Raw genomic sequence first — 22,297 nt, forward strand, 5'->3', positions numbered from 1 at the left:
ATCTATGTATCCAGCAATGGGGTGCGCCTGTGTTGGAGTATCCAGGTGTTGGTGGGCTTGGCTGTAGGGTGCTCTGTGGTCAGCGTGTCTAGGTGTATATTTAGGTGTCTGCATCTCCAGGAAAGGGGTGTGCATGTTTGGGTGGGGAGGGTCTGTGTGGTTGTGCCCTGTTGTGGACCAGGGCCTGGGCCTGTGCCCACCCAGCCTGTGATGCTGCCTTCCAGGGGGCCGACCTCCTGATCTTCAGACAGTCCCCAGTGCTAGGGCCCTCTGGAGGAAGCCCCTGCGGTTCTGCTTCTCAATGGATGGTCACTAGAACTTTATCAAATGGTGGAAACGTTCTCCACCTGCACTCTCCGATTTGGTGGCTGCTTCTTCGCAGGTGGCTGTTGGTTTGCTTATTTTTTGTCTACACTGGGTCTTTGTTTTGGTGCACGGGCTCTTCATCGCGGCTTGCGGGCTTCTCTCTAGTTGCCTGGCGCTGATTTCTCTAGTTGCTCCAGGGCATGTGAAATCTTAATTCCCCAAGCAGGGATTGAACCCACATTCTCTGTGTCGGAAGGCAGATTCTCAACCACTGAACCAGCGGGCAAGTCCCTGGCTATTAGATTTTAATTTAAATAAACATTCAGTCGCTCAGTCTCACCCCCCAATTTTGAGTCCTCAAGAGTCGCCTCTTGCTAGTAACTATTGTATTGGTCAGGCTGTGTACTGGTCAAGAGCATCTCCATCACAGCAAAAAACTCCATGTACATTGCTGGTCTAGAGGTGCAAGGCCTACAGCATCTTTAGTGAGGCCTGGACACCTCACCAAGTGGACGGACTGTCACTTTGTGGCCACTGAAGAAGGCTTTTCCGAATCCACATCCCCTTCTCTGCAGCCCCTTCATTCCATGCTTGGACCATTGTAGCGGCCCCCTCCTTGGTCTCCGTTCTGCCATCTGCCTGCTTCTACCATCCTGGGATCTGAATGGCCTCTCAGGCAGACATAGGATGCTGCCGCTCCCTTGCTCTAAGCTGAAGGCTCTCCAGCGCCCAGGGGCCAAAGCCTGAGATGGCAGAGAAGACCCCGTACGACCCAGTCCCTGCTCTCCATGACGGCTTTGTGTTTATATCTCTCCTCCCCTGACCCCGCTCCTCCCTGTCCGCCTTTGGCTCCAGGCTCACCAGGCCAGTGTTGATCCCAGAACCCGCCAGGCCCTTTCACACCTCTCTACTTTTGCATATGCTGTGCCTTCTGCCAAGAATGCCCTTCCCACCTGCCTCAGTTCCTGGAAGCCTGCCTTCTTGTCCAGCTTTCAGAGTTCAGCTCTGATGTCCCTTCCCCAGGGAAGCCTTCTCAGACCCTTTCTGGCACGGTTGACCAGGTTTCTCCCACAGCGCACGCGAGTCAGTGGGCTGCAGCCTTTCCCATCTCCTTCCCCACTAGGCTGGGAGGAAGGGCTGGGTCAGTGGTGAAGAATCCGCCTGCGATGCAGAAGATGCAGGAGATGTGGGTTCTATCCCTGGGTTAGGAAGGTCCCCTGGAGAGGAGCATGGCAACCCACTCCAGTATTCTTGCCTGGAGAATCCCATGGACAGAGGAGCCTGGCAGGCTACAGTTCATAGGGTTGCAAAGAGTTGGACACGACTGAAACTGCTGAGCACGCACACATGCACGCATAGGGGAGGGGAGGAAGGATTGGGAGAGGGAAATTGGGAAGGCGTGTTGAGATATTTGATGGGCAAGATCACAGCCAGGGATGGAATGACAGCTGTGGGGTGGGGAACCATGAGGGGGGATGGGAGATAACCTGCTATAAAGCTATATCAGGGGGATGGGGACAGCTGGGAATGAGGGGACAGGTGGTGTTGGGGGGACAACTGAGGGTGGGGGAATAGATGGGGGATGGCTAGAAGGGGAAGTGGGACAGCTGAGGGACAAAAGGTGACAACTGGAAAGTATTAGAAACCTATTTGGGCAGGATGGGGGGGTCTTAACTGAGAGGGTGGGCCATACATTGCTCAGGATGTGTGCAAGTGGGTGTTTCTGCCTGTGTGTGTGTGTACCTAGAGTGTAGTGGTGAAGTGTGGCTTACGAACCACACCATCTAGGTTCTGATCCTGGCTCTCCCACTGCTAGCCACGTATCCCTTGGGCAAGTTGCTTGACCTCTCTGACCCTTTAGTGTTCTCATCTGTGAGAGGAGAGATGATAATGGAACATACTGCATGGGACTGCAGTGAGGATGTCTTTTATACACGTACGTGTATAGTTTAGAACAGGTTCTGGCATGTGGTAAGCCCTGGGTGTGCTAAACTGTTATTAAGTGTGTGTGTCTGTGATACAGCATCCTATGTGCTCAGAAGAGCTTGTTTTTGGCTTCCGATGAAATCCAGGCTTGGGAGGGGGCATGGTGGCGGGGCTGCTGGAGGGAGGATCCAGGTTCACTGGGTCTGGGAAGCCTCTCGCCTGCTTCCCTCCCTGTTCATCCCACTTCCCACCCACTCGGTGCCAAGGCCTAATCCAATAGGTGTCCCTCTCTGTCTCTCTCTCCTCCTGCCCCGCACTGCCCAGCCCTGGGCTGGGGGCCAGGGGATGTGCTTTAATTGTCCAAAAGCTTTTCAGCAGAATCTGAATTCATTGTTCGCCTGCCAGCGCGCTGGGGCCCTGCTCAGATAGAAATACCTGGACCATGTGCTCAGTTCTGGCTGCCCGCCCCGTGAGTGGTTGTGGCTTCATCCTGTGCCCTTGGAGAGTCAGTGGGGTGGAAGATGCTGGGGATGGGAGATACGAGAGGGGGAAGCCCGCAGGGCGGATGGGGCCTCAGCCCCCAACCCGTAGGGTGGCCAACTCAGCCTGGCAGAGCTGTAGACGCAAGGGTTTTCTGGGGTCTGGGCTCCCCTGCTGTCCCGATCATCATGGGAGGCGTGTGCCACCTCTTGACCTCACGCTAAGAACTGCCCTGCATCACAGCCCTGGACTGCTTGGCTGTGTGCTCTCTGGGGCTCCTGGACCCATCTCCTCAGGGCTGGGCCACTGGATTTCATCCATGCACGGCTCTGCATCTCAGCCCTACGCTGCGTGGCTGCACTCTGTGAGTTTCCGCGCTGCATGGACTGTGTGGACTTGCGTGCGTGTCTGTTCGCTCCATCTGCAGGGTCCCGTGGGGCTGTGTGCTGTCGTCGCGCTGCCTTTTGTGTCTCTGCGGCTCTCTTCTGTGTCTCCTGTGCTGCGTGACTGTCGGACGACGGTGTGTGTCAGGCTTGTGGCCTCTCCTGGAATCGGGCATGGTCCCTGGCCACACATCCCTGGACTGTGCCAACAGATGGCGCGCTACCACGACACTGCCGCTGCATCACGTGGCCTCTGTAGGCGCTGCCTGGTCGCTGTGGACATCTGTACTGCATCGGGGATGGGCGGGAACAGCCTGTCTGCGGTCCCCCGTCCTGCAGTCCTGGGACAGCATCCCTTGCCGGCACGGCACGTCTGTCGCGTTGCTTCACTGCGCTGCGCCTTCTCCTGGCCCGGCCCTGCGCCCTGCATCACTGCTGCTCTAACGCCGCCCCTGTGTTATTTCGGCCTTTCCCTGTAGAGCCGCTGAGGTGTCAGCTGCTGTCCTTCCCGGGGTTCTGTAGGCAGCCCCAGATGAGCAGTGTTTTTGCTTCAAGCGGCTTCACTGCAGGTTTCCTCTGGCTCCCACTGCATGCTGCCTGAAGTTGGGAGTGAAACTGCAACTCGAGGCCACGTTGCTGGGGTCTGGACTGGTGTGGGTTTTTACCTGCATTACCTTTGCAAGCACCTGGTGATGCTCCTGTGCCCTGCACGCCTTCACTGCCCTGGGCCTCTGCCTTGCACTGTACCTGGTCACCTGTTCGGGCGATCTACTGGGTTTCAAGATCCAGAGCATTTGCACCGAATTCCCTGTTCCACCCGGTGTCTTCACGACATTCCATTTTGGTGCCACTTTCTCGCCCTGCTCTCGAGTCTACACTTTCTGTGCTCCTTGGGACTGTGTGGAGCACCCAGCACTTCCTTCTGCACTGCACAATGTCCTTCTCTTTGCGTGTCCGTCTCTCTGTGTTAAGCCTGCCTCCTCTAGACATCCTTTGGGTGAGAATTCATGAACCGCCTGTTATGTGCCAGGCCTAGTGAAGCTTGGGCGGACCCCCTTGGTGTTCTTCTATACACCTATCCCTTGGGGCCCAGTGCCAGCCCAGTGTAACCCTAAGTTGCTCACTGGTGCACCATACCTCCGAGCAGCTCTGGGTCATGGGCACGATGGATGGGGCACCTCTCCACTGCGTCATGGCACCGGCCAGTCCTGCGTGCTGTGTCTGGTGCCGTGTGAGGCCTGTGCACCCTGGCTCTGCCCCCGTGCCCTGTGTAACTGCATTACGCCTCGGCGCAGCGTGGAACTGCTGCCCTGCACCCCAACACCCACACTGGGGTCACGTAGCCCTCTCTCTCCATGGGACCATTAGAAATCCACGTCTTTGCACTGCACGTGTTCATGCACAGCCCTCTGCCTCTCTACTCTGCACTTAAAAAAATTATTTTAAAATATTTTGGCCACGCCACGTGGCATGTGGGGTCTTAGTTCTATGACCAGGGATCAAACCCACATCCCCTGCATGGGAAGGGTGGCGTCTTAAGCACTGGACTGCACTGTGGTTTTATGTGACACAGGGTGTCTGCACTACCGGAGTCCATGGACTATTTGCCTACTGAACCTCTGCACAGAACAGCCCTCCCTTCAGCCCTTTGCCTCTGGAGTCCAGCCTTGCCCCACGTCTTCCCCTTCAGTTCAGTTCAGTTGCTCAGTCGTGTCTGACTCTTTGCGACCCCATCGACTGCAGCCAGGCTTCCCTGTCCATCACCAGCTCCCGGAGCTTACTCAAACTCATGTCTATTGAGTTGGTGATGCTATCCAACCATCTCATCCTCTGTCATCCCCTTCTCCTCCCGCCTTCAATCTTTCTCAGCATCACGGTCTCTTCCAGTGAATCAGTTCACATCAGGTGGCCAAAGTATTGGAGTTTCAGCTTCAGCATCAGTCCTTCGAATGAATATTCAGAACTGATTTCCTTTAGGATGGACTGGTTGGATCTCCTTGCAGTCTAAGGGACTCTCAAGAGTCTTCTCCAACATCATAGTTCAAAAGCATCAGTTCTTCAGTGCTCAGCTTTCTTTATAGTCCAACTCTCACATCCATACATGACTACTAGAAAAACCATAGCCTTGAATAGACAGAACTTTGTTGGCAAAGTAATGTCTCTGCTTTTTAGTATGCTGTCTAGGTTGGTCATAGCTTTTCTTCCAAGGAGCAAGCGTCTTTTAATTTCATTTCTTCCCCTTACATGAACAATATGACAGCCCTGCTGTTAATTTTGGGGCTTGCTGTGCTTTTGACCCAGGAGCTGGGGAGTAGGTCTGGCCGAAGTTTCCTCTGCTGTAGCTGACTTCCTTCTCTTCTCAGTAGAGATGGAAGGATGCTGGCACCGTTGGGTTCTGTATTGGCTCCGTAGTGGGTAAAGCTCAGCTTTCTCACCCTGTGGCCTGGCCCTGGGTAATCTTCTTGGTTGCAGCTCTGCTGGATGCTGTGTGATTAGAAAGTGGGCATATTGCTGCCAGCCCTGCCCTTGATTAATCGATCACCAATTATTTAGGGCTCTGGAGAGCAGCGCCAGGGAGCCCTAGCTGAGGTCTGGCTGTGTTGATCCGGGCCAGGAGAGCAGTAAAGTGGGCTGGGCCAGGTTTCTGGACTGGAGTCATGGTCTTTGAGTCTGGGTGGGGTTGGTCAGGATCAGAAGAAGTTTTGATATTTATATAAAATGGAATATTCAGTTCAGTCGCTCAGTCATGTCTGACTCTGCGACCCCATGTACTGCAGCATGCCAGGCTTCCCTGTCCATCACCAACTCCCGGAGCTTGCTGAAGCTCATGTCCATTGAGTCAGTGATGTCATCCAACCATCTCATCCTCTGTCATCCCCTTCTCCCCCTGCGTTCAATCATTCCCAGGGTCTTTTCCAATGAGATATTAGTCAGCCATAAAATGGAACAAATTTGAGTCAGTTGAACTGGGGTGGATGAATCTAGAGCCTGTTATGCAGAGTGAAGTAAGTCAGAAAGAGAAAAATAAATATCTTATATTAATATATATATAAGGAATCTAGAATAATGGTACTGACGAACCTATCCTCAGGGCAGGAATAGAGACACAGATGTAGAGGGTGGACTTGTGGACTCAGTAGAGGAAGGAGAGGGTGGGATGAACTGAGAGAGTAGCACTGAAATATATAAATCACCATGTGTAAAATTGATAGCTAGTGGGAAGTTGCTCTATAACACAGGGAGCTCAGCCTGGTGCTCTGTGACGACCTAGAGGGGTGGGATGGTGGGGGGAGGCAGATTCAAGAGGGAGAGGATGTATTAATATGTATACTTATGACTGATTCATGTTGTGGTACAGCAGAAAGCAACACAACTTTGTAAAGCAGTTATCCTCCAATTAAAAATAAATTAGAGAAAAAGGAACCGGCTGGGATGGTGCGGTCAGTAAGTCCAGCCTTGGTTGGTATTCTACTATGCACAGGGCTTGGGGATGGTGTTCAAAGGCAAAAGAGACCTCAAGAAGGGAGGAGGTGGAGGTTAGACAGGCCTGAGATGGAGCTGTTGTTGGGGTGGAGAACTTGGGATGGGGCTAGGTTGGGCAAGAATGTCCAAGGGTGAGTCTGTGTTGGTTCCAGGGTTGTGTTGGGCTACCCAGAAAGGGGGAGTGGCTTCAGATGATGGCATGAGCCAGTGTCATTCTCGGGGTTGTATCTGAGTTTCCCAGGCCAGGGTTGGGGCTATGCCAGGGGTAGGGTATGAGACCAGCCCCTACAGTTGTAATCCATCGGGAGGAGTTTTGTTTCTCCTGGGGCCATCCCTTGGGAACTGGATGTTCTATTGACAAACCAAAGGGAACAAAAATCTCATTGCAAACAGACTCTGTTTACCTAGGGTCTTTGGAAAACACTGATGCTGGCTGGCAGCCGTAGTTGGCACAGAGCACCATTGCCTGTCTGGTGGGGAGGAAGTCTGGTGCTTCCATGTTTGTGGTGCCCACACGCATAGGCACACACGCACACACATGCACCATTTGCCTCTACCCACCGCGTACGCTCACCTCCCCTTAGGTACACACTTGCTGCTGACTGTACCCCTATATCTCTGCAAGTAAACAAATGCCTACATACCCACAACTTCACAGCACACTGCTGGGAGACTCACACTTTGAGACCCGTGCTCCCCCTCACACACCTGTCCCCCGTAGCATCTCTCTGCCCTCAAATTATTCTTGCCCACATGCATGCTCACACAAATGGAATCAGAATTCTAGAGGTGGAACAGCCTTAGAACTCACACTAGATGTTCATTCTCATTTCATAGGTGAGCAAGTGGGGCTTCAGAGAGGGCAAGCCACCTGCCCAAGGTCACACAGGGAGTTAGAGGCTCAGCGGGAATTAGATCCAGGCCTCCTGCCTCCCAGTCGTGTGCTCACAAGTCAGTACCAGGCCATCACACACTCTCACCGCCGTGTACACGTGTGTGCCTGCACACACACACACACACACACACACACACACACATGTCTGTACATGGAAATATGTGCATATGGAGGGGTGGAGACCCCCTCCTACACTCTGATTCCTCTTGCAGAGGTTGCTTTGCCCCTTACATCACCCCATCCAGAGCCCAGCCGGATGTGGATAAACCATCATCCTCCCTTCCCAAATTGTGGCTGACGGTTGCTCAGGCAACCGCCTGCCAGATTGGGGAGATTAGCTGAGGAATGTAGCTGGGCCAGTTTGAGCTGAGGCTGGGGGAGCTGTTGGGGGTCCTGGGTTGATTCAGCCCACCTCTCAGGGAGGCCCTGGCAGAGATGCTGTACCCACAGAGGGGTCTGGTTTTCTCCCTGGCCCCAGCTGAGACTCTGTCCCCAAGGCATGGATGAGGCTGGGGGAAGAGAGTGTGAGAATTTGAGCATGTGTGTGTGTGTATGTGTGTGTATGTGTGCATGAGCACGCGTGCTCATTGTGCATCTCTGTTGGTGTGCTTGGAACTGTGCTGTTTGTGTCCATGATGGGAACTTGAGGTCCCTTCCTCACCAGTTTCTGACATCTGACTCCAGACCCCTTGTTGACTTATCCCACTTCTGATCCTATAGTGCCCTCTGGAGAAGCCCCCTGCCTTCCTCATGGCTTATAGCAGGTGTCTCCAACCTCCGGGATCTAGTGCCTGATGGTCTGAGGTGGAGCTGATGTAATAATAATAGAAATAAAGTACACAATAAATGTAATGTGCTTGAATCATCTCAAAACCATTGCTGCTCCCACCCTCCCGCCCTGTCTAGAAAAATTGTCTTGCACGAAACTGGTCCCTGGTCCCAAAAAGGCTGAGGACCGCTGGCTGATAGGATGTATCACACTGTCTCATCTGAATCCAGGAGCTTCTCTGCTCCAATATGAATTGTGTCTTCCCCACTCAGAATGAGGCCAGACCTCTCACTCTGGCACTTGGCTCTCCTAGATCTGGCCTCAGCCTCCTGCCCACCAGTCTCACCTCCCATTGCTTTGGCCAGTCTGGGTTCCTCTCTGTGCCCCGAATGAACATGTTACCCACTACCTTCCTTTGCTGCTGCTGGGCCCTTTGCCTCAAATGCCCCTCTCCATCTCTGCTGGCCACAGTGACACCCATCCTTCTAGGCTCTGCTCATGTGCCCACCTCCAGGAAACCACCCCCTGCACCTACCTTCCTCCCCTGACCACCCCTCCCCCGACCGTCCCCGCCACCGTGGCCTTGACTCTTCTCTGTTTGCCTCATTCCCTCACCTCCACTCTGACTAGGAAGTCCTTGGAGGCAGAGCCGAGTCTTAACCATCCTCGTGCCTTTACTGGTGCCAACCCGGGGCCTGCTTTATACTCTCAGTGAATGAACGTCCTGTGAATGGAACTGAATTGGCACATGTGGCCAGTCTTCTTGAATGAAGATAGATGGCTTAAATCCCAGCTTCTCAGACTTAAGATGTGGCCTGGGGCAAGCCACCTCCACCTCCCTGTGCCTTGGCGTCCATCTGTAAAGTAGGAGTAATCATAGTACCTACCTTGTGAGTTACTTTGAGGGATAGTAGTATTAGGTAGTTAGAATAGGGAGAAGGAGTCCAAAATGGCGGTGGCTAAAAGGCCTGGAAGGGGAAAGCCCGTGAAAATAGAACAAAGGAAGGTCCGCGGACCGGAGTGAGAACCTCAGGTAAAACAAACAACGCTCCTGCCTAAGCCCAATTTGCATATAACAGGCCCAGGGACAGAGAAGCATATAAAAAGAGGAGCCAAAGCCCTCTTCTCTCTCGCGCGCGCGCGCGTGCGACGGGGCGCTCTTCTCTTCGCGTCTTTGGATCAACGTGCCCTCACCCCTCGAAGATGGATTTTCCTGCTATTATCTAAATAAACAGAGCTGTAACACTGATTTATTTAAGAGCTATAACACGGTCTGTCCTCCGAGAGCTGCGACCCGCCGAGGGGACTTCAATGTCCGTCACTCCAAATTTTTGCTGTGACGAGACAAAGAACCGAGGCGCAGACACTCGCGTGACAGCAGCTCGGCAGGCCCTGGTGGTGGGGGCAGCCCTCCTGTGGTGGGGTTGATGTGTGTGTGCATGTCCGGGCCCCAGTCTGGGTCGATGGAGCCGAGAGGGATTTCCTGACTGTTCTTGCTGTCGATGCAAAGTCTGATCTATTTTCTTCCCTCTGGGCTGGGGGACCCCAGCAGGAGTTGGGTCTCTATCAGAACTGGGGGCCTGGCTTTGGGACTCTTAGCTCCTGAGCCATCCAGACTGGAGGTGATGAGGGCTTTCGCCAGGATCTGGGAGGGCAGACTGTTCCCATCCCAGAGTGAGCTGGGGACCAGGTCAGGGTGGGGCTCTCCTTGGAGAGTCTGGCCCCAAATTTGTTACCCTCTAAGGATGATAGCTGCAGTGGGCCTGGCCCAGAAACTCAGGACTAGGGATGGACACAGGACAAGGAGAGAAATCCTTCTGCCACTGGAAGGGGATGCTCTGGGTGGTGACAGTCAGCTGGGGTCAGTCAGCCTGGTGGGTCAACTGTTGGAGTTGTTTGATAGCAGTCAGGGGTCACTCTGGCCGTGGTCGGCTGGTCTGAGGTCAGTCAGTCAGTCTGGTCGAAGTCAGATGGTCTGGTGGTCATCTGGATGGGGCCATTGGCTCAGGTCTGTCTGTTTGGGTGTCACTGACCTGGGTCAGGCAGTCTGAAGGTTACCTTGGCTAAGGTCAGACAGTCTGGGGGTCCCTCTGACCAGGTCACTTAGTCTGGGAGTCCTGACAGCTCACGTGGCCTGGCCTGGCTTGGAGTGGATGGGAGGAAGCAAAGGGGTTGGCATTCTCGGGCTCGCCCTAGGGCCACGGGTGACACGTCTGGGACAGCTGCCTTGTTACTTTCCCAGATCCTGGGAAAAGCAGCACTCTAGATTCTGGGGTCCCCTTTATGGCAATTCATCTGGCTCAGGGAGGCCTTGGCTAAAACCCTCAGGCACAGACTCAGCTCAGGGTAGATGAAGTCAGCTGTCTCCTCCTCCAGGAAGCCCTCCCTGACCATCTCTACTGGTCATGTTCTCTCTGTGTGCTGTGCTGTGGATCATTTTCTAGGGGGAGAGCCAAGGCCTCCCCAGCACAGATGGGGTTAAAACCTACCATCCATAGGCTACAGGGCACATGCTGACCAGAGTTCTTCACACAAAGAGGCAAAGTGCTCAGCCAAGGTCCCGCCCCAGCTCTGAAGTGAGGCTTCTATTATTTTGTCCCATCCACTCTGTACCAGCCTCATGTCCCCTTTGTTTTACACTCTGATGGGGTCTGTGAAGAGGAAAGGGAGACTCCCCCCTCAACAGCGGTGAGCCTGTGTGTGCCTGGCTGTGCAGGTCAGCTCAAGATGCTGCTTCACGTGGTCTCTGACAGCCTGGAGAGGTCCCTGCTGCAGAGGGAACAGCAGAGCCTCCTGAAGGTCAGGTCACCGGCCGTGTGTGTAGCTGCCCACTGCTGTGCCTGGCACGTGGCACGCACTCCCTGTTACTCTCTGCTTCTCATCCCTCCTCTCCTTGAGGCTGAGAAGGGGCTCAGATTTGCCCCTTCTCAGAGTGAAGCCTTTCCTGGTGGGGAAAGTGGACTTCAGCCTCTGAGCTCCGTGGACTCAGATTCTGCTTCTGTTACTCAGCTGGCTCAGGTGCAGAGCTCCGGTCTTCTGAGTGCTTGCATGTGCCGGGTATCGTGCTCAGTGGACCCCTGTGTTGAATCCTCAATAAACACCCATGTGGATGGGGAAACTGAGGATGAGAAATGGTCATGGTCACAGGACCAGCACATTGCAGAGTCAAGATTCAATCAATCCCAAGTCTGTCTGATGCCAAAGCCCACTTGGTTATCTACAGCCTTATACTGTGGACAAATCTCTTCACCCCTTGGAACCTCAGTCGCTTCATCTATCAAGTGGGGAGAAGCACTAGTGACTGGCAGGTACCCAGGACAGGGCCTGGCATGATTTGTGTCTGCTTCCTGGCCGCTCATCCAGGCGTTTTCCTGGGTCTCAGATGCCTAAGTCTACCCATGGTGGTGGTGGTGATGTGTGCTCAGTCACGTCCAACTCTTTGTAACCCCATGGACTGTAGCCCACCAGGCCCCTCTGTCCGTGGGATTCTTCAGGCAAGAGTACTGGAGTGGGTTGCCATTTCCTCCTCCAGGGGATCGTCCCGACCCAGGGATCAAACCCCAGTTCCTTGTATCAGCCTGCATTGGCAGGTGGATTCTTTACCGCTGCACCAGCTCAGGGGAGAGTGCAGGCACCAGTTACTTCCTGAACCAGTGATGTTCTCAGGTGTATTAGGGGGGCTTTGATCAGCCAGCTAAGATACATGGACCTCATTACCAACTGAAGGGCTCGCATCCCTTTCGGTCCCCTCTTCCTGCCTCCCCTTCTCCTTATTTAAACTGTGCATAGTGGCTCAGAATCTTGGGAATTTGCTTCCTACAGTCATGGGTGCCTGGACCTCACATGACAGTGTTTTTGCCTGCCATGTTCCTGCAGTCAGGGACCTCAGTTGGGTGACTTTGGGTGGTGTGCATCCCTTGAGCTCATTCATCAAGTAGAAGTAACACAGTAGTGGTACCTACTCAGAAGCCGAGGCCTAAATGGGACTCCACACTCAGAGCATTTAGCATTGTGCTGGGCTTGTTGTAAGTCACGTGATCAGTTGTTGTTGTTATTTTTAAGGAGATGCCATCAAGGCTGGCTTAGGGCAATCGATTCTGCCAGTCCTGGGGCCCACTGTCTGTCCTCTCTGCAAAGATGCAGGGGCTGGTGATAGAACACTGACCAGCAGTCAGGATATCTTGGTTCAAACTCCGCCTCTGCCACTGACCTGCCGATTGACCTTAAACAAGTTACTCAGCCTTTTTGGGCCTCAGTTTCCTTACCTATAAAATGGGGATAATTCTAGTTCTGATCTCACGAGTTGTCGTGAGACTTTAATCGATAGTAATGATAATAATGGGCTTCCCTGGTGGCTCAGATGGTAAAGAATCGCCTGCAATGCGGGAGACCTGGGTTCAATCCCTGGATTGGAAAGATCCCCTGGAGAGGGTACGGAAACCCACTCCAGCATTCTTGCCTGGAAAATCCACCTGGACAGAGGAGCCTGGCGGGCTGCAGTCCATGGGGTCGCAAAGAATCAGACATGACTGAGTGACTAAGCACAGCACATGATAACGTGCTTCCCTGGAGGCTCAGATGGTAAAGACTCTGCCTGTAATGCAGGAGATCTGGGTTCAGTCCCTGAGTAGGGAAGATCCCCCTGGAGAAGGGAATGGCAGCGATTGCAGTATTCTTGCCTGGAGAATCTCATGGACAGAGGAACCTGGGTGGACTGTAGCCATGTGACCTGACTGAGTGACAAACACACAAACACACCGAGTAATAACAACTAGCTTTTGCTGAAGAGGGTCTTTAATGGGTGCTTGAGCCGTAGGGCTTTGGGGACTGCTGAAGGGGGTGGGGAATGTGGGAGGTCTTGGCATGGGGAGGAGACAATGGAAAGAGGGCCTTGGTGGGGGGAGGGGGTGGGGGAGGGAGCATTTTGTTGGAGGGAGCAGTGGGGGGAGGGCTTGAGGAGGCGGAGAGGAGGAGGGTGGGCCTGGGTGGGAGGGGACCGTGGGGGCACCTGGAGGGTAGTCCCAGGAGCCCTTTGGGCCAGCGCCTCCACTCCAGCCTGGGCTAAGCAGGCCCTGCCCTCACAGCCGGCTGCACCTTCGAGGAGACGAGTGACCCAGCGGTGCCTTGCGAGTACAGCCAGGCCCAGTACGACGACTTCCAGTGGGAGCAGGTGCGGATCCACCCCGGCACCAGGGCGCCTGCGGACCTGCCCCACGGTGAGCCTACCCTCAGCACCATTCCTCCTTCGTCTCCTTCCGGGGCCATGCTGTGTTATCCTGGGTCCATTGCTTAACCTCTCTGGGCCTCATCTGCTCTGTAGCGGCACACGTGACACTGTGAATGTGGAGCTCTCTGGACTCAGACCAGTCGTGTACATCCGGTAGTTTTACCTGTAAAATGGGCGCAGGTTTTCAAGTCCTCAAAGACCCTTGTAAACTTAAGATAAAGCCCACCTCCCGTTATTCCTGGGGCAGCTTAGCTCAGGATCCTCCTTATTCCTGCCGAGTCTTCCTAAATCCTCCACCTTCAGGGAGGCTCCCTTCTCCCTGTGACTAAATCCTGGTCTCCCAGGACGTCAAGATGCTGACAGAGCAGTCGCCCTGGGGGCTGGATGTGTGTAAAACCTTCCTTCCTCTGCCCCTTTCTTCCTGCGAGCCTCAGGTCTTTCCCAGCTTCTGCCTTGCCCAGTCCCTATTTCAGGATGGGGAGCATCTGGCGTCATGAACACTGGGCTGGGAGTCAGGAGACTAACGGCGTAGATCCTCGCCCTGGCCTTCTACCCTGATGACGGCCTCGAGTGCACTGAGTCATGAAGCCTGGTTCAGATCCTGGCTTCATCACTTTACCAGCTGTGTAGTTTCTGGCAAGTCACTTAACTTCTCTGAGCTTCCATTTCCTTAAATGCAAAATGGAGCACAGAATAATCCATTTTATAGTGTTGTAATATACATAATGTGGGGGTGGCATGTAAGGGTTCAGTGAATGCTTAGAAACAATTGTTGGAGATATTTGAGGGGCCCAACTGCTAAGATCCACCCCTTGTCATTGGGTAAAGAATCAACTGGGGATTAAGAAGAGGATAAGATGGATGGAGGCCAGATTGTCACCTTTATTACTGATAAAGGCTAGATCGGAGGACGTAGCATAGTAGGAAAACCAAATGGGCTTGCTGAGGGAACCCAGAACTGGATAGCTGAGTCCCCTCCCCTTGGCCCTGTCACAGTAGGAGGCCAGGGCCTTTGTTGCTCAGCTCACAGTATGGCCAGGATGGCATCTGCTGTCAAGAGTACATGGGAGGGACAGCAAAGGTTCTCACTGTGGGGCCAGGACTTGAAGCCAACAGGAGGGAGGCCCTCCATGACCTGGCCTCTGCAGCCTGGCCTCCTACCCCTGGCCTCGTCTCCTGGAGGCCTCCGGTGCCTCCCCGCTTCTGTGCATTTGCTCACACTCTGCCCGCCATGGGACACTTATCTCTGCCTTCACAGGACTCTTAGCTCCTTGTGTGACCTCTGTCCTGGCAGATCTCAAAGTCTGAGCTGGGTGACAGTGAGCTGTCAAGATGCCCACCACGGCAGGGATGCTGAGTGGGCTGACTCCGTACCCTCAGGGCCCAGTCTTGGCCTGAGATGGGTTAGCCTTCAGGTTCCAAGGTGGCTGGTTTGAGTTCATCTCTTACAGTCCTGACCACCTTGGGTAGGTTCTGCTTCTCTCTCTCCCCCACACCACTAGAGACAGACCCAGTGAGAAAAGGGGATGAGAAATTTCATATGCAGTATGGGCCTTGAGCCGGATCCTGGGGATGCAGTGGTGAGCCAGATGGATGGAGTCTCTGCTGTGTTTGGTGCTCACATTTTAGGGAAGGGAGATGGAGGTGGAGAGAGAAGGGAGGAGGGGATATTCACCCTCGCAGTCAGAGAGCAGGAGAGAGGAGAGGGTGGGGCAATGGGGATGAAGGGAGTGGATGAGAGAAGCGGGAGGGATGCAGACTGAGAAAAAACTAGGGGAAAGAAGAGAGAGAGGCAGAGGGAGCAGGAGGAAGAGGCAAGAACAAAGTGTCAGATTGAAAGGGGGAGAGAGCCGCACACACAGCTGCTCACAGGGAGAGGAGAGAGGATGGAGGCGTGGGCCAAGAGAGACTGTGCTGGGGGCTGGGATGCATCCCTTCCTGGGTGGGGATGGGGATCTGGAGTTTTGTTTACGACCCCACCAGGACTGATGCAGGAGCTGCCGCCTTCACAGGCTTCTGGCTCCCGCAGATGAATGCGATTTCCTCCAGCGGAGTCGCTGGAGAGCCCTCCCGGAGCAGGGAGCCTTGTGGTTTGGGATCTGAATGAGCTTGTGTTGGCCGGTGGCCAAGCCTGGGAAGAGGCAGCCCTGCTTGGTTTCGGGCACCCTCTTGGCAGCTGCCGGGGCCTTCTCCCCACAGGAGGGAGGCCATAATCCCTCAGCCAGATCTGGAGGAGTCCAGCTCCCTTTTCCCCCTCCACCCCTCTCCCCCGCTCCCAGTGCGCAGCCTGGATCTCTGGGGAAGGGACAGGACTGCCTTTCTCCAGGTTTGAAAACAATAGAATTGTATCCCAGGAATTTAGATTCAGGGGGATGGGGGCCCGAAGGAAAGTTAGAGTCCTTTCATTCAATCTCTGTTCTGTGTGTTTGTTCAGCATGCAGACCTGTGCTGGTGACACAGTGGAGCCCCGAGGTATCACAGGCTTGTGGGGAGAGTGATACACACTTTATTAATGATCCAGGTGCCAGGAGAGACATCCGCAGAGCGACGCGGTGGGGAGTGGGGGGAGCTTCAGAAGAGGTGGACTTTGAGGGCCTGTCACGTGCCAGACTCTTGACTCCTGAGATGACTGTTGTAGTCCCTGCCTCTCAGGACAGCTCAGTAGGTGGGAAAAGACATGGACCAACAGGAGCTTGGATGGAGGTCATAAGGGGTGATGCGAGGAGCAATAAAGGATTTTGGCAAAGCCAGATCTGTGTATTTTTTTGCTGCTGCAAGCCTTTCCTTTGGGAAAGGGATGCAGGGAAATGGAGGGACTTATCCCATGAGTCAGAGCTGGGACCAGAACTCGGGCCCCCTGCCTCTAGATGAAGTCCTTTGTTTTTGCCTCCTCCTCTGTGCCCCCCCTAACCCTGGTCCTCCCCTATGTTCTCAGCGCCTGCCTCTTCCTCCTCTCTTTCCAGGCTCCTACTTGGTGGTCAACGCTTCCCAGCATGCTCCAGGCCAGCGGGCCCATGTCATCTTCCAGAGCCTGAGTGAGAATGATACCCACTGTGTGCAGTTCAGCTACTTCCTATATAGCCGGGATGGGCACAGCCCGGGCACCTTGGGCATCTACGTGCGTGTCAATGGGGGTCCCCTGGGCAGTGCTGTCTGGAATATGACTGGATCCCACGGCCGACAGTGGCACCAGGCTGAACTGGCTGTCAGCACCTTCTGGCCTAATGAATATCAGGTGGGCTGGGTTCTGTCTGCGGTTAGTCTGTGATTGGGGGCTGTGGGTAGAGTGGGGTGTCAGTGTGAGGTCAGGGTAAGCAAGTGGCCGAGGTTGGAGTTAGTCAGTGTTCAGCATCAGGAGTCTGTCTGCGGTCAAGGTCAGTGACCAGTCTGTGGTTCTTCAGTAATGGTTCAGTCTGGGTTCAGCATCAGAGGTCATTGTTAACAGTGATAGTTTGTCGCTAGGGAAGGGGTGAGTTGGAAGAATAGTGCTGACTTGGAAACCCTGTCTTGGCTGCCAAGTTTTGTGGCTTGAATGTAACATCCATCCGGGATTGGATGGAACCTCTGGCCTTCACCTTGTTAGCTCTGCGTGCTGACACCCTCTGCCACAACCAGCTTGCTTGGTATGGAGGGTAATTGTTAGATGGGGCTGACCTCTACTTGGGGAGGATGGGGCTGGAGCAGAGCTTGAAAGGGGGCTCTTGTGGGCACCTCCCCAGGCAGGGCTGGAGAGATGTCAGATGACAGGAACCCTCCCTCCTCCCCCAGGTGCTGTTTGAGGCCCTCATCTCCCCAGACCGCAGGGGCTACATGGGTCTAGATGACATCCTGCTTCTCAGCTACCCCTGCGGTGAGTCCTGGCCCCGTGGGGTACAGGGTGAGGGGTGCGCTGCGGCTCCTGCCGACAGGGGGGGGCTGGCCCAGCTCACGCCAGGGCTCCATTTCGGCAGCAAAGGCCCCGCATTTCTCCCGCCTGGGCGACGTGGAGGTCAACGCGGGCCAGAACGCCTCCTTTCAGTGTATGGCGGCTGGCCGAGCAGCGGAGGCCGAGCGTTTCCTTCTGCAGGTGAGCGGGGATGGGGGGTGCCGGGTCGGGGGCGGGGGGCGAGGGGGACCTTGGCCAGCTTCTTACGAAAAGTTCAAGCTCCCTTGCGGAGTGCTGAGGCCTTCCATCCTTCTCCAGCACCCAAACACATGCATCCTGGCTCATCCTAGGCTCTGTGCTTTTGGGTGCCCCTTCCCCCGACATCAGAGCACCGCTCCAGGAGTCCCCCCCACCCAACCACACCCCGCCACCAAGGCAGAGCAACCATATTTCCTTAATCGGCCCCACCCCTTCTTGGGGCAGGGCTGGTTCCAGGAATCCCACCCGGCCCTGGGTAGTTTCAGTTCAGTTCAGTTCAGTTCATTCGCCCAGTCGTGTTCGACTCTTTGCGACCCCATGAACCACAGCACGCCAGGCCTCCCTGGGTAGTTTAGGGATGGCGAAATGGGGCCGGGACAGTTTACCACTCCGCTCGCCCGGGTCAAATGGAGACCCTTCTTCCCTGGCGCGCCTGATCCACTGGCCCCTCTCCCGGCTCAGCGACAGAGTGGGGCCCTGCTGCCCGCAGCCGGCGTGCGGCACATCAGCCACCGGCGCTTCATGGCCACCTTCTCGCTGGTCGCCGTGAGCCGCGAGGATCAGGACCTGTACCGCTGCGTGTCCCAGGCCCCGCGTGGAGCCGGCGTCTCCAACTTCGCGGAGCTGATCGTCAAGGGTGAGCTAGCAGTCGGCCTCCGAGGGGCGGGGCGGGCGAAGGTGGAGTGGGAGTGGCTTCTACCTGGGGGCGGAGTCTCGTCCATGGGGCGTGGCCCATGGACGCGCAGGAAAGGCTGAGTCCGACTTCAGGTGTGCTCTGACCTCCCCGGCGGGGCTCGCGGAGGGGGCGTCATCTCCTGGGAGATCGGGTCCTAACTGAAGGTCAGGGTGGGGAGGAGATCCCTCTGAGAAGTGGGCCCGCGTGGGGACTGGGTCAAGGTGTGACCCCGGGCGAGGCGGGATCGGGCTGTTGGCCTCCCAGGGTTGACCCGAACCGACAAGCGGTCAGCCCTTAGAGGCGAGGACTTTGGGATGTGGAAGGGAGTGAGGGAGAAGGTGTAGGCTGAGAGGTGAGGGGCAAGGTCAGCTTTTGGAGTTCGGCGTCTCTTAGGGCCTGGGGATTTAGTGAGAAGAGGCAGTCTAGTCGAGGACTTGGGGGGCTGCATGAGGAGCCTGGAGCGGGGGCGGGGGCGGGGGTGGGGGTGGGGGACCAGGAAGGCTCTGGAGGTTTTGGGTGTTGCAGGATGAGGAGCTGGGAGCCAGGGATTCATAGCGGCGTCCGTCTGGCTCCGTCTTTCCCCCATCTCCTTGCAGAGCCCCCTACCCCCATTGCACCCCCGCAGCTGCTGCGTGCCGGTCCCACCTACCTCATCATTCAGCTCAACACCAACTCCATCATCGGCGACGGGCCGATCGTCCGAAAGGAGATTGAGTACCGCATGGCGCGCGGCCCGTGGGCCGAGGTGCACGCCGTCAGCCTGCAGACCTATAAGCTGTGGCACCTCGACCCCGACACGGAGTACGAGATCAGCGTGCTGCTCACGCGCCCCGGTGACGGTGGCACCGGCCGTCCCGGGCCGCCCCTCGTCAGCCGCACCAAGTGTGCAGGTGGGTGCTTGCTGGCTTCACTCCCTCCTCCGGATACCCAGCTACGGACTCAGGGCAACCGAGGGGCCAAGGGCACATTCTGAGCAGTATGGCCTCCCTCTCTGCCTCTCAAACTTTCTGAACCTTTATGATTTTCGCTCCATCCCAGTTATGGTAAAGAAAAGGATGATAGCTAACACTTTACTCTGTGAAGGACACATGTGTGTGTCATATTTAAAACTCAGAACAACCCCATGATCTAGGTACTCTTGTCGTACCCATTTTACAGATGAGGTGTAAAATCTGTAACCTCTGTACAGATTATCATGAATAGAGATGTTAAGTGACTGGTTCAAAGTCACACAGCTAGTAAGTAGCAGAGCAGCAAGGGATTGGAACTCTTGACTGGCTGGCTTCAGAATCTGTGTTCTTAATTCTACACTGTATCATCTAGATAAAATAAACAACTAAACAGCGTAAAATACAAGTGTGTTATTAAATTCTAGCTGGATTCTCTCATCTGGGCATTTAAGCCTGAGGTCTGCTTTTTCTTGTTTAAAAGGGTAAAGCATCTGTTATGAGCAATGGCACACCTGCACCAGAGGAGACTTTTTTGTTTAATCAGAAGAGAGACTGAGAACCAAGCGATTTTCTTACTCTGTGATTTCAGCATTTTTGTGGTTGTTGTTGAATTTTTATTGCCATATAAAAGATTCATATGTGGTTATAAGGAAAAATACAAGAGATTTTCCTTTTCACTTTACCCTATTTCCTGCAATGGTAACATTTTGCAAAACTGTAGTGTATATTACTCTCAAGATACTGACATTGACAAAATCCACAGACCTTATTCAGACTTACCCAGTGTCATTTGTCCTCATTTGTGTGTATGTGTGTGTATCTAGTTCTATATAGTTTTAGTGTTGGTTTGTGTATTTCCACCACAGTCAAAAGATACCAAACAATTCAATCAGCTTAAGGATCCTTTGATTTGCTCTTTTGTATCATTGCTGTCCCTCCACTCCAACCCCCTGGGAACTGCTAATCTATTCTTCATTTCTAAAAAAAATGTTATATAGATGATAAAATCATACATTTTATATATATATATATACACACAGTATATAACCTTTTTTGTTTTTCTTTGGTAATACATGTATTTATTTACTTTATTTACATGTGTTTATTTACTTTATTTACATGTATTTATTTCTTTTTGGCTGCACTGGGTCTTCATTGTTGCACACTGTCTTTCTCTAATTGCTGCAAGCAGGGGATAATCTCTAGTTGCTGTGCAAGGGTTTCTCATGGTGGTGGTGTCTCTTGTGGTGCACAGGCTTGGTAGTTGTGGCGATTGGGCTTAGTTGCCCAGCAGAATGTGGGATCTTCCCAGACAAGAGATCAAACCTACATCTCCTGCATTGGAAGTCGGATTCTTAATCACCAGACCTCCAGACATGTCCCAGTATATAACCTTTTGAATTGCCCTTTTAATTTGGTAATAGCTTTATTGAGATATAATCACATCTCATGCAATTTGTTCATTAGAGTATATAATTCAGTGGTTTTTAATATATTCACAGAGTTGTGCAACCATCACCACAATAAATTTTAGAACATTTTCCCCTCCCCCAAAGGAAACCTTGTATCCTTTAGCAGCCCACCCCTCCCCTCATCTCCCCTTAATACTTCCAGCCCTAGAGGGCCACTAATTTACTTTTTGTCTCTATAGGTTTGCTTCTCTGGACATTTCGTATATAATGGAATCATATAATATGTAGTCTTTTGTGACTGGCTTTTTTCTTGTAGCACACTTTTTCAAGGTTTATCCATGTTGTGGCATGCTTTAGTACTTTTTATTGTTGAATAATATTCTATTGTGTAGACATATCATAATTTACTTATACATGTACCAGTTGGAAGTCATTTGCATTGTTTATACTTTTTGGTTATTATGAATGGTATTGCTATGAGTATTAATGTAGAGATTTTTGTATGGACATATGTTTTAATTTCTCCCGAGTGTATAGCATATACATATCATATGGTAGTTATGTTTAACCATTTACGAAACTGCTGGATTGCTTTCCAAAGCAGCCATTCCACTTTACATTCTCATCAGTTGTGTATGGGGGTTCCAGTTTCTCTACATATTCACTAACACTTATTATTATCTGTCATCTGATTATATCCCTCCTGGTGGATATGAAGTGGTGTCTCATTGTGATTTAGCATGTCTCTGATGGTTAATAATAATAATAATAATAATTGATAATTAATAATAATAAAAGTACTATTATAATAATAATAATATTGAACAATTTTCATGTTCTTATTGGCCATTTGTATGTCTTCTCTGTGTAAATGTCTATTCAGATCCTTTACTCATTTTTAAATTGGGTTTTTATCTTTTAATTATTGAGTTGTAAAATTTCTTTATATATTCCAGATACTAGACCCTTATCAGATATATTTGCAAATATTTTCTTCCATTCTGTGTGTTGTCTTTTAACTTTCTTGATGGTGTTCCTTGAAGCACAGAGGTTTTTAATTTTAATGAAGTTAAATTTATCTACTTTTTCTTTTGTTATTTGTACTTTTGATGTGACATCTAGAAAACCTTTGCCTAATCCAAAGTTAGGAAGATTTACTTTTATTTTTTTCTAAGAGTTTTATAGTTTTAACTCCTATATTTAGGTTCTTTACCCACTTTGAGTTAATTTTTGGATTTGGTGTGAGGTAGGAGTCCAATCTCATTCTTTTGCTTGTGGATGTCCAGTTGTCCCAGCAGCTTTTATGAAAAAGGCTTTTCTTTTCCCGTTGAATTGTCTCGGCAGTGAGATTGACTCTTTTGGTCAGTGTAGTTCCCTGGGGATTCATCCAAGTTGTATATATCAATAGTTCATTCCTTTTTAATGCCGAGTAATATCCCATGATGTGTCTATACCAGAGTTTGTTTAACCATTCATCTGTTGAATGACACCTGAACTGGTCTCAGTTTTTGGCTGTTACAAGTAAAGCTGCCATGAACATTCATGTGTAAGTTTTTGTATGAACATAATTTTTCATTTTTTTCTGGGCTAAATGCGTAACTAAGGATACAAATGATGGATCATATGGTAATTGCATACTTACTGCAGTTTTATTGAAAACTGCCAAA

At 52.6% G+C, this 22,297-nt stretch overlaps 1 protein-coding gene across 4 annotated transcripts in view; it reads left to right on the forward strand.

Annotated features, from left to right (window-relative positions):
• PTPRU (protein tyrosine phosphatase receptor type U) overlaps positions 1-22,297 on the forward strand; it is an 88,081-nt gene that overhangs the window by 5,004 nt on the left and 60,780 nt on the right. For 3 of the 4 annotated variants that reach the window (XM_043445391.1, XM_043445394.1, XM_043445393.1), the window contains exons 2-7: positions 13,327-13,458; positions 16,433-16,704; positions 17,238-17,319; positions 17,420-17,535; positions 18,055-18,229; positions 18,865-19,158. In XM_043445391.1, the coding sequence (XP_043301326.1) occupies positions 13,327-13,458; positions 16,433-16,704; positions 17,238-17,319; positions 17,420-17,535; positions 18,055-18,229; positions 18,865-19,158 (1,071 nt within the window). Of the gene's footprint in view, positions 1-2,038; positions 2,243-13,326; positions 13,459-16,432; positions 16,705-17,237; positions 17,320-17,419; positions 17,536-18,054; positions 18,230-18,864; positions 19,159-22,297 lie in introns of those variants that run through there. The other variant, XM_043445392.1, reaches the window with a different exon arrangement.

Source organism: Cervus canadensis, chromosome 24 (assembly GCF_019320065.1).
Source record: "Cervus canadensis isolate Bull #8, Minnesota chromosome 24, ASM1932006v1, whole genome shotgun sequence".
In the NCBI taxonomy this organism is placed as follows: domain Eukaryota; kingdom Metazoa; phylum Chordata; class Mammalia; order Artiodactyla; family Cervidae; genus Cervus; species Cervus canadensis.